The sequence below is a fragment of the Ammodytes marinus genome, assembly GCF_949987685.1.
Source record: "Ammodytes marinus genome assembly, chromosome: 8".
Classification (NCBI taxonomy): domain Eukaryota; kingdom Metazoa; phylum Chordata; class Actinopteri; order Uranoscopiformes; family Ammodytidae; genus Ammodytes; species Ammodytes marinus.
In genome coordinates, this window is record NC_137212.1 from 20,292,006 (window position 1) to 20,304,395 (window position 12,390).

General features: G+C 41.0%; 1 protein-coding gene across 1 annotated transcript in view; it reads right to left on the minus strand.

The window, feature by feature from the left end:
* Positions 1–347: 347 nt before the first annotated feature.
* The window catches only part of rorca (RAR-related orphan receptor C a), a 13,246-nt gene continuing 1,203 nt past the window's right edge, over positions 348–12,390 (minus strand). Inside the window, exons 2-10 of the mRNA XM_080033243.1 lie at positions 7,646–7,731; positions 7,331–7,472; positions 6,732–7,160; positions 6,481–6,602; positions 6,013–6,145; positions 4,822–4,929; positions 4,513–4,623; positions 3,847–3,959; positions 348–3,729 (exon numbers count right to left, since the gene is read on the minus strand). Coding sequence (XP_079889369.1) covers positions 3,568–3,729; positions 3,847–3,959; positions 4,513–4,623; positions 4,822–4,929; positions 6,013–6,145; positions 6,481–6,602; positions 6,732–7,160; positions 7,331–7,472; positions 7,646–7,731 — 1,406 coding nt within the window. The 3' untranslated portion in view covers positions 348–3,567. The remainder of the gene's footprint in view (positions 3,730–3,846; positions 3,960–4,512; positions 4,624–4,821; positions 4,930–6,012; positions 6,146–6,480; positions 6,603–6,731; positions 7,161–7,330; positions 7,473–7,645; positions 7,732–12,390) is intronic.

Here is a 12,390-nt window from a genome sequence, read left to right on the forward strand (position 1 = left end):
AAGATACATGAAATGAAATATAGCCTACACGCATGTATTTAGCCTACACGTATGAGATGGCTTGAAACATAGCTGGAATAACTTGCCCCAAGGCACAAATTAGCTGCTGGGCCCCTGTATTGCTCAAAATGTTCCCTATACGGAGTAGCCTATGTCTTGAACACCTGGTTTTATGTATACGGACCAGAATGACAGAAATACACAACTTAAGGTAGGCACAGTGACAAAATGGATACTGAATAAGACACATTTTCCTTCTAAAGCTTGTTTTGTTAATCTATAATTTTTGGTGCAATATGATTAAAAAGACAATAAAAAACACAACACATTTTCTTTTAATTGTAAAAAGACTTTTATTACATTCTTAAATCCACATGTATCACCATTGTGCAATAACACTTGACTGTGTTAAAACCTCTTGGGCTTTATATCCATAACATATAATAAATTATTTCTTATTAAAATCTAAATTGATTTAATAATAATAATCTTAAAATAGAGTGATCATATCATAAACACAAGGATCATGACAAAAGATAAACTTTTAGGGAGACATCTTTAAAAACGCTCTTTAAAAAAATAGAATTACATCTCTCCAAGACAAAAAGGACACTAAACTGATGAGAAAAAAACACAGTACATATAAGGATAAAAATTAAGAACCAAAAGATCACAACAAAACCAACACAAGATTCAGAGATTATAATCCATCTTTTATGCTTCTTTTTTTTTGTATATTTGCTTTTTTTTCCAATATCCTATTTCATCTATGACTCAAGCTCAAACAAGTTTTGCGATAATGATATTATACAGGGGTAAAAATCTTTGATACTTCTGAAATCAGACATTCACAAGAACATGTACGGTACAAAGTGATCAAGGTTTTAAGGTCTTCTATGTTGGTGCAAGGTGTCTGGACTAAATGCACACACTGTAGGACAGAGAGCCAAGCTATCTCCCTGAGTAACTCTATATGGAAATAGAAGTGCAAATCTTCTGTACTGCCGTCTGGACAGATTTTAGGCCCGCAAAAGCTATAGCGCGCACTAGTCTTTTGAATTCAGCACGTCTTAACATTCTCGAACTCGACACACAAAGTATTGCACTTTGTTACAATCTGTACATGTCATCTGAAAGCTGGTCTGTGTAGTGGTTGGCTGTGTATTTGGTACATTATTTTCTTAATAACTGTTCCTTTATTTTGTTAGTGCTGCGAGGATAACTGTGCTAGAGCGCTTATGAAAAAACATTCAAAGCCCAATATACTTAGAACAATGGGAAAGGTCATTATTGCACAATCCCACCATGCCACTGTCTTGCATACCCAGAAAAGGGTAATACCCCTTCACACTATGTGAGATAACTCCCAAAGCGTCTTTGAGTGACCTCCAAAAAAAGCGCTATATAAAACCTATCAATTATCATTATTATTGTTATTATAACAAAGTGTATGGCAAAATGCACTGTCCCAGCAGTGCAAAGCAAACCTGGCTGACATATTAAATAGAGCAGAACACCCTAAATATGTCCTGTGATTGTCTTAAAATGCTGAAGATTACAGCTATTTCATGATTCTTTAGGGTACTGGTAGACAGATTCTCATCTTTCAGTACAACAATCCTATCTGTCCCCTTACTTAAGATAGAACTGTATCTAAGTAGAGTATTAAGTGCTCTAAAATAATAGCGGATAGGTAGTATAAGTAGATCCAGCATATCTGTTTGCTTTTGTCTTGTCAGGTTTTAAGAGCATAGTTATATATTTTAAGATTGTTATATCATCACTGGCATTCAAATGTCACCACTATTTAAAAAAATAAAATAAAATCTAAAGAGGCTCTCTAGTTTGCGTTCAGAATATTAACTCAGGGGGGTAGCTGATGGCTCTGTCAACCCTTATATATGCCATGTACATAGTGTTTGAAGAGGGTGAGGTAGTAAGGGATGGGGGAAAAAGGGAACAGAGGATTCAATTCTCCAATCAGAACACCTTGGCGTGCGACAGCGTAGTCTGCCTGACCGTGAAGCAATTAAAATTGGTGCAGACATTAAATCCCCAAAATAGATTTCTATGCACCTTACGAAACATAATCGTCCAACAGTCCACTCTCAATTCTTTGCCCCTCATCCAGCCATGCTGGTGGCAACATTTCAACATCAGCCGCTCAGTTCAGTTGTTTCCTTTTACTCCAAAAGTCTTTTGAACCTGGCGGTTGAAACGCTGCCAGATGGTTTGGGCGATGGTACTTTTCTGCACAGGGGGCTGAGGTGCGACAGTTCCAGATGCTAACCCAAAGAGAGCATGTTAACCCCATGGCGGTCAACAATGCGCAGCACCTTGTATAAACAGCTTATCTACAGCGGGAGGGTGTATCTAGCATTTCTGACTGGTTTGACATAAGTTTCACAGCTGGCAGTCTGAACCCTTGAAATCTTTAGATTTAATTTTGGATTCTAAAGAGGATTTATATAAATGCTAATAATCCACTAGATTTTCTTTTCTTTTTCTTTCCAGCAACAAGAATCTTTTCATCCCAGAACCCCAATATTTGGGCAGGCAGTATCTGTATGAGACCTGAGCACAAGCACATTCCCACTCAATTCACGACTGCTCTTAGCATACATGATTATGGGTTTATAAAGGAAAGGAACATCTGAAAAATACTTTCACAAAACCTTTGTGATTCTATCAATCTCACTCCCCATGTGGCATTTGCAAAAGGGAAAAGGTATTAGGACTGAGGTCATTGATTGCATTAAAAAATTATAATAAAGAGCTCACTTTCATCAGTGTCTGAAGGTGCGTAAGTAAAAAATACCTATAAAGATCAGAAGTGCTATTTTTTGTGCTTTGTGAGCAAAGCAGTTTTTTTTAGGTGCTCGGTTGCAGAAACTGAGTGTCTGCCCACGAGTCACACAATTTAAAAAACCCTGTCGGTCTGTGAGTTTGATCATGGTCCCTTTAAACAGTTTGTTCACACGTTACAAAACTGCAAAATACGGGCGCTGACAAAAAAATATTGAACAAAAATATTAACTGTTACTTGACTGACAACTGAAACAGGCATCGTCACTGCAAAGCTCCCCAAAGTGGCTGAGGACTTTAAGTATGTACATTCTATTTCAAGCCTAGGGCTGTGCTGAACGGTTGAGGGGGTAAAGGGGATACATTCAACAATATAGCTTACAGGAACAGTGAGTACGGTGAAAGTCATTTTATATTAGAAAGGAATTCAACACGATGAGAGGTTTAAGGTCTCCTCATAGAAAAATATTTTTTCGAGAATACAAATTATGTAGGCTACTCTTTACTAATTTCTTTAACTCCATAAAAAAAGAGGTAACATGCACTGAGTAGCCAGCAGAACTTCCTACAGTGTTACGTCGGAGCTGAATGGACTAGCGTGCAGGGCAGGAGGGTGGGAGGAGTGTTTCCTTAAGTGTAGCGTGCAGGATTGTCGTTTGAGGTGCTGGTTGCTTTTAGCCTCAGCTGGTTGCCACATTTCTACCTCCCCCTCGCTACACCTCAATGTCTCTTTTTCGAATCACGCTATTTAGCTAAGCGTTGTTAGCCCTCGGTGGAGTCTGGGAAGGTGATTTCACTGCCAAAAACCTCCCTATAAAGTGGGGGAAAGGTGAATGCTGTCTCTGGGTGAACCAGGCGGAAAAACTCCAGTTTGTCGATGTGGAGGTTGCAAATGGACTTCATCGTGGGAAGCTTAGACACCATCTAGAAGGGGAGATGCAGAGGGAAGAGACAGAGTTAATAGAAGTAGAAATAAACAGCAGTTACACATCTTCTCAATACAGTGGTTGATCTGGCACAGTGATGCAGCTGGCTTCGTACCTTAGCTAGCTTCTCTTCTGATGCTCCCTCTTTCTGTAGGCAGCGCTGCAGAGACACGTAGACTTTCTCCTGCAACTTCTGTATCTTCTGAACGTCAGTCAGCCAGGGTCGGTCTGAGGGGAAATTATAGTCGACAAGATGCTGTTGTTAGTGTTGTTGTCAGGTACTCTACTGTACTGAATTTGAAATCAACATCTGACTGTGTTTGGGAAATGATCATCAGTAAAGTCAAAGATACCAGATTTCCTACTTATAACATGTCAAAGATGGGCTAAAATCCACTTTGGAGTTTCACATTGGCACTATATGACAATTGCCATGGGTGTGACATTTCTGATGTAAGTGTGTTGTGAATTTTCTACTAACAATATGAAGTGAATTTAACTGTGGTGCTGTGTTTCTCCCTTTATTTGTAGGATCTCTGGACAGAATGCTCAGGATCGAATAACTTGTGTTTAAGTGTGACAAAATGTTGTAAGAGCTTTTAATGAATGAATGAGATACTGAACAGTGGCCTCTACGGGTTTATTTGGCCCATTTAGTATGAATGTAAATACTGCCTGCAGTGATCAGGTGTGTAGCCCTTTGCAAGTCTAATACAGAAATGTACATCCAAGTACACCCTGGTAAAGATAAATCCATTAAGTTAATGAAGTATAATCTCACCCGGTGAGAGCAGCACAGCAGCACTGAAGAGAGCCATCTCCTCTTCGGACATCTGTATACGGCTCAGGCTATTGGCCAAGTCAAACACTGCATTCACCAGGTCTTCACAGCCTGGGGCCGGGGAGAAGGAGGAAAAGGTTCAGCATCAAAACAGGAACTTCCCGGATGATAAAACAGATTTAAATAAAGTTGACCTAAATATGCCCCTGTCCTGCTTTTGCGTTTCCCGTGAAAAGAGAGAGAGAGACACACAGAGCAAGAGAGAGAGAGACAGAGACCGAGTGAAGTAGTGAATGTGTTTAGTCTCACCAAGAGCTTTGAAAAGCTGAGGAGTGGCAAACTTTCCGTCAAAGAGCAAGGTGTTATTGATGGGGTTATAGGCCCGACACATACGGATAAGAAGAACGTCCAAGCAGCCTGTGGACACAAAAAAAATAGGAACAAATTACTAAAAAAAGTTTAGTAGCATTTCGCCTACATATCTACGTTAGTGACATTATCACTGACATCTATCCGTAATTCTTGATGCTGCAGGGTGTAATAAGAAGGCCTCCTATTTCTTGAACAAACGTGCCTGGTCTCAATTATATAAAGCAAAACATTCTTTAATGTCATTGTATAAATTATAATGGTTTGGAGAAACTATGACTGGCAGGGGAATTGCCACCTGTACAAATATTACCGCAAACAAGGTAGGCAATGCATCAAGAATTAAGTCACTTGTTCATATCGCTGCATGTTTTTTTGATACAGCAATTATTCTGCTATCTCTGATGACTGAGTGGTGTTATGGACAAGCCAGGTTAATGGTAAGGACTGGACTGTTTGACCGTGTGGGTAACTTCTCATTTGCCTACATTTCCAGTCATGTTATCATTCTCCTTCCGTCAGCGGTTTGGCAGAACATGTATGCGTGTGGCTATGCTTTTGCCCCTTTTTCTGATGCATCCAATTAGTCCATTTTAGATGTCTTTATGTGGAAAAACCTGTGTGTGCCTGCTTTTGCTTCTTTCACTTTCATGGAATGAGGAAACTAAATACCTCGGCTGCCAGTCACAGCCTTTGATCTACTGCTTTTGACTGATATATCGCTTTTGGTTGTCACTGAAAACCATACTTCAATTTCAAGTCACTATTGTAAGAAGAAATAGTTCACACATCAGCCTGTGGGATTAATAAAGTTGAGGCACGTCTGCTGAGGTGTGATTGATGAGCAGAGAAGGTCCGGGTGATTAAAACAAGACTTGACATTCTTCAGCAACAGAAGTGCCACGTGTCTTTTCAAGGCACTCTGCATAAGATCTGATCATTTAAATCTATCAGATCTTTTGTCACAGCTAGATGGTTGGTTTAATACACATTAGTACACACAGCGGGCTAGCTGTCTTTCTGGAGGCGTATCTGTAGAACAGCTCCTGTGACTGTTACGTGGCTAAACACAATGTCTGGCACTGATTGTAGTCTGCAGTGTGTGTGCGAATACCGGTGTCATGCACTGACCTGCTTTGAGGAGGATAATCTGGTCGTTCTGACAGAGGTCCATGAAGCCAGAGATGTGCTTGGCAAACTCCACCACGTACTGGATGGCATTGGTGATGTGAATGGCACATTGTTGCCACATTACCTCAGCCGACTGAAAGAGAAAGAGACTTTTATGAGAATTGCAACACCTGGAAGGCACCATGGGCATCATCAACGGAGTATGTCTAAATGTTCTAGGGAAAGTTTTAATGCTGTTTTTTCTTGTTGTGTAAACTGAAATACATAACTTTGTGAGCCTTGATACTGAACCAATATGAAATGTTTTACTGGTTAATTCTACTGTTAATTTTTTTTCAAGTTTAGACTGTATAGAGTAGATCAGAATAAGAATCAGAATCGGATTAGTTCATGTGAAGACTGAAGAAAGATTTTTCGAATTGTGTATAAATGAGGTTATATATCCATATGCGTGTGTATGACATGTACCTTGGTCTGGTAGGAGCGGGTCTCCTCAGGGCTATATAAGGTCCATGCCATCCTCTTCAGCTCCTCTGCGCTGTATTGGCTGGTCTCAATATGGGACTTCGCCACACTCTGAGTTATACGCTCTGGACAAAAAGGGGAAGTTTCATTAAATATCTTACTCTTGCCAATGAGATTCACATTATCTATTTGATTAGAACTGCTTTATAGTTCAAACACACAACAGTATTAATAGCCTTTTTTTTCAAACTGACCTATGTCAAGCAGGGAGCAGCCTTCGAGCAGCGGGTTGAAAATAGCATGTGAGAAGAGTCCAGAGTCGTGCAAGAGCTGGTACTCGTGCTTGATGCTGTGGTTGACGTCTCCAAAGTCCAGGTTGGTCTGTTCCGGTGAGCTCTGAGAGGAAGAGCTGCTGCCCGCACTGCCTCCAAACATGTCCAGGTTGCAGTAGTCTGTGACCTCTGGTGTCTGCGGGAGCTCAAAGAGCAGGCCCTTCGGCAGCATGGTGATGTCATCCAGATCACTGAGCGCTACACCGGAGCCTCTCCTGTAGCTGCGGCCGTGGTCCACCATGTCGCCGCTCTCCTCGTGGGCCACCGCACACTCCTGGGACTGCTGGTGCTTCTGGACCTCTGCGTACAGGCTGTCGCGCTGCTTTTTGGACATTCGGCCAAACTTGACCGCTGCAAAAAAAAGGAGGATGCAAAAACACATGAAGGTATGGTCTAGGGTCAAACAATGATAATTCAACAGCTTGTTCAAATGTGTGAAGCAAAAAGTGTGTGTGTGTGGGGGGGACGGGGTGGAAAACTCTGAGTTAATTAAAAATAGATTGAGCTGTAGCTGAACTCACCATCCCGGCTCATGCCCAAAGCAAGACACTTCTGCAGCCTGCAGTGCTGACAGCGGTTGCGGTTGGTCCGGTCAATAAGACAGTTCCTCTGTCGTGAGCAGGAGTACATAGCATTGTTCTGCTGGCTGCGTCGGAAGAAACCCTACGGACAAAGAGAGACATGCACACAAAATGTGAGTCGGTGGTAAATGAGGTGAGCATCTATATGTTGACGTTCATAAACAAAATTCTTTGATAAGACTAAAGTAAAATGCTCTTGTGGGTTTTACCACTGGAACTAACAACTTGTGGTGATGGAGTTGTGTGAACGCTCACCTTGCAGCCTTCACAGGTGATGACACCATAGTGGATCCCTGATGATTTGTCCCCACAGATTTTACAGGGGATTACCTCTATTTGAGCTGGAGAGAGAGAGATAAATGAAAAAAGAAAATCAGTGAAATAGTTCAAAAAAACAACATTGTACCAGCTCCCTCAAAAGAAAGAAGTTGATAGTTACCTAAAATAAATATATTGCTCTATTGAGAAAGAATATGATACATTTTCATAAAAGACAAAGACAATACAATATGTGCTTTGTAAAAGTGCAAGGCACATTTTCCTTAATTTTCCGTTATTATAGACTATTCGATCAAAATGATTGTCAAATGAATTGAAAAAGAAGTTATAACTGTTAAGCCCTTGGATGATACACAGGGTGTGCCACAGTGGGCTGGGTATTCTTTATCTGTATTTATTTATATAACAAGTAAACATTTATATAGCCACCACCCAGTAGCATCGCAATATAGAGGCCAGTTACAGGAACATTGAACATTTGCTTGTTAGGCGTATCACGCCGACTGCAGATTGTGTCAATAAAACACCTGTCATATCAGATCAAGTGGACAGTCTTAATTAAACCAGTACTCTAAAGACAGCCCTGATTTTTCAACTCACACACTGAACTCCCACAAGACAACCATGCATGTGATACATTTCACAAGAATTTTTTCACAAGAAATTCTAGTTATTACATGGCAGTCAAATGTTATCTCTGCTTTACAAGGTTGGAAATATAGCTTATTGGATGACAGAAATAGTTGAGAATGTTACAGGACTGTGAAGAAACCATGGATATGTCAAGGACCAAGCGGATCCTGCGATTGACAAAGCAAACTGGGTGTACACCTTGTGTTCATTGTGGAACCCTGAGCCTTCTTACCCAGGAACAGCCTGTTCTTTTCATTATGTTGTTTATCTAAGTAGCTGGGCCTCCTCAAGCCCAGAATAGCAGGTCAATTGCATTAGCTGAGGCCCAGGGTTATAAAGTTTCACGGCTGTCTCTCTCTCACTCTCTCTCTCTCTCTCTCTCTCACTCTCACTCTGTCACTCCTTCTCCAGGATGAACAAACCTTAAGCAGGTTAACAAAGCCACACTGTTGTAATGAACCCATCAAGGCCTACAATGGCAACACACACAACAACCGCAACTGGCTGTCAATGATTGGACTGTGTGCAAGATTTGATTTGGTCCATGCTGCAGTGTGTGCCAATCAGTCCTTGAACACTTTTGTTGTGTTACACAGGGTATTAGGTATATTAGGTAACCTGCAAATCGCAGCGGCGGCTTTAGCCGGCCATCACAGCTCTTGTGATGACTGTTTTCTAAAGGCTTTTTTATAACTACTCAACCAACCAATCACATGAGTCACTGTGTGAGGACAAATGCTTACAAGGTTAGTGACTGACATTACCCTTTAACATTTTCTATGGACCGCAGGTGAAATATTTGAGTGTTTTGTTGGGTAGAATTCTTACTGGCCAACGTGGCGCAACTGAGGGATATAAATAAATAAAGGGCAATGGAAAAAAATCCCTTTCTCTATTGCTCCCTTCAACGCTTCCCCTTCAGAGCCTCCACCCCGCCTTTCAGCCTGTTATATAACTGCCATCTGGCTGCATTCCATGAACACACTCGTTCAAAGGTGGTTGTCTTGGCAACAGTAGGACGATCCTCCCTCAATCCCCTGCGCTCCCATTGGCTGCTCAAAGAGCAGCTTTGTCTGTGACTGGCCGCCTCTCCTGCCAGTCAGCTGAGCAGAACCATCAGAACCACAGAGCAGGACCTGCTCCACTGACACACTTTCCCATTCAGAAAAGGGGGAGGCGCTTGTGGTGGCAGCCGCACAAGGAAAACAACAGGGTTTCTTCCCTGTTTTCAAGGTGGAAACAAAATCCGACTTCTATAAAAGAGGGTGGAGTCATCAGCTTTGTTGTGGAAGGAAAACAATGTGTTGTGTGATTGATGAAATGATGGGTGACCAGTTGAAACTGGCAGGGCCAAACTGCCCCGCTGGAGATTTTACAATTTACGCAACATCTGGAAATACTTCCAAAACATCTAGTACAGTAAGGGGAACCAAACACAGCTAATAGTAGCTCTCAACTTGTTGCAGCATGTCAAGTATTTGAGTGAAATTTCAGCTGTGTTTGAGCTAGACCATACATCTATTTTTACTCTGGTGCGGTTGGCAGAGCAGAGTGTTAAGAGTGTCCTTCTGCCATACTGATCTATTGGCACATAAATGTTGCACAGATGACAACACATCACAGAAGTGTATAAGGTAAGTAACAGTGTATAGAGTGGGCTCTACAGCTAAAGCAAACATCAATATTTTGGAATGTTGAGTTGCAGCATGGGCCTTAACAGTTTCTAGTGTATATTCTCACCAGAGTTTATAAAGAGCATTTCCATGAATCTTTGTACACAGCAGAAACACACCAATTCAGTGTGGTAAAATAAATGGAGCTTAAACAATATCCAGTACATTTGCAAATGATAAAACAGTAATTCAATACACCAGAAAAATAGCTTTTTGGTGCAGTATCTAAAATAATCCTAATTCATAATTTGAACTATACATTTTTCCTAGAACCTTATCACAGAGAAAAATATTTAGTATGTAGCATTAAAACATATTTGGCGTCTGAAAGTCAGACGGTGTGTCTGCTTTTGTTGGTCAGCGCTTTCTTAACAGGTGTTGTAAATCCTCTGAAAGGGGGACTTTGCCCCCTCATCCCCGTGCTAATCAAAGCGAGTCCAAGGTCCTATTTACCTTGCACTTCACGTCTACCTGACATATTGGTAGCTTAACCTACATTCTAAGGGACTTGTGGGACCTCTACATGGCCATATACATCTATGGGAGGAAGGGCATATGTGGTCCAAAAGAAAGGCTTTGTGTGTAAAGTCAATGTGTGTAACAAAGTACTCGCATTAGGTATAAACCGTGTTTTACATATTTGTGCATTATAAGAAATGTTTCAGGCAAAGACTTGGAGAACAGGTCTGCAGTTATAAATAATGGGATATTTACACTGTCTGCTGTTGTAAAAGTTGCAACTCACAAACACAACAACATATTGCTACATATATTGACTAGTTTTACAGCGGGTAGCTATTGTAAATGTTTTATTAAGGAAAGCCTTGTGTGTCCGCATAATGTAATAAACATAATGTTCAAACAACCCTTTCCCGACAGTCATGAGGAAGATAATTTTCATATTATTTCACTCTGCCCACATCATAAACAGCTGTCTGGCCAACCAGGCAGAGATACTTTCCCCTTTTGCAATTTTGACTTTTTATAATGCCATTTTCTTTCTTCATTTTCTTTTTTGTATACATTTAGATTTAGATTAATCTCAATTTTATGAGACAAGAACAAGTAAACAATTTTTCTTGTCTCATAATGAGCTTTACCATTCTACGAGCGTACAGCTTTCCCACACATAATAACCATTCACTTGCTGACCTACAATGCTACTGTGTGCTGCTGCCAAGAAACCAAGCTTCTCCCCCTGGTGCTACTGTTAATCCTCAACATTGATCAGATGAGATAAAGTGCTTTCACCAGATTCTGGGCCATTGCATTTGAACACATTTAGGACTATGGTGCAGCAATCACTCTCACCTTGAGTTAAATTCTCTTGACGTCTGTTTAAATGTATCTTATCCTTCTGCATACTTGGAAAATTGATATGGCCAATCACAAGTGACTTTGTGTCCCTTTTATTGAAAGCACAACTGAACACACAGATTTATGCCGACATTTTGTGATTGCATGATGTAACATGTCATGCAGGCTAGGTTAAGATTTAAAGCTTTAGATAGGGGGAATGGAATCTTACGAGCAGTTGTCAGAGAGAAAGGGCACCTTGACACATACTGTAGCTCGCCGTGAACTTCTCCGAGGATATGCACTCCACAGATAGTGGCTTTGGGGCTGAGCAAGGCACAGCGGTGGCCTTTTGTCTTTACTGCTTGCGTACCTGCTTTGATCCAGCGCTAACTGTGATCCAACCCAGACTCTCAAGGCTCTGCCCAGCATGACTTTACACAGGCATAACAACTAAATTGATTTGTATCTAAAGCTTGTTTATCTAATGGTGTTGCAACAAACCTACTGAACATGCTTTTGCAACTGTTAAAATTTCTATTTCAGTCCATCAGGTATGAAGGGAAAATGAAAATAAAGTGTAAATAATGTGATTCTTCTACTAAATCAGACTGACACACCGTGCTTGACTTGAGTGACATGCACTGTGGCTGATGTTAGTAACCTTAACTGGCAGAGGAAACTGAGCTTAATTGAACCCTGCTGTGCTTCATGGTCACATGTGGGCTTGCTGTGCCCATATCCTGCTTGTCACAGCAGTGCATGGCTTTTAGATCACAACACCACAAAACAAGTCATGTGGAACTGTATTTTCGTTCCATAAATAGAAAAAAAACATATGAGAATGAATGAATGAATTGATCACATCATTTCATGTACAAATAATGCGTTTTGGTAAAAAACGTTTAAAAGCATGCATCTTGCAGGTTGCTCTAGTCCAGTGCAGCTTTTATCTGCAGTGTTTTAAATGGGAGCTTTCTGCCTCGATGACACGATTTACATGATCAATATTATGTCATCAGTAATGACGAAAGACCATGCCCCTCCTCCCGCGCGCGTGCGCGCGCACACACACACACACACACACACACACACACACACACACACACACACATACAC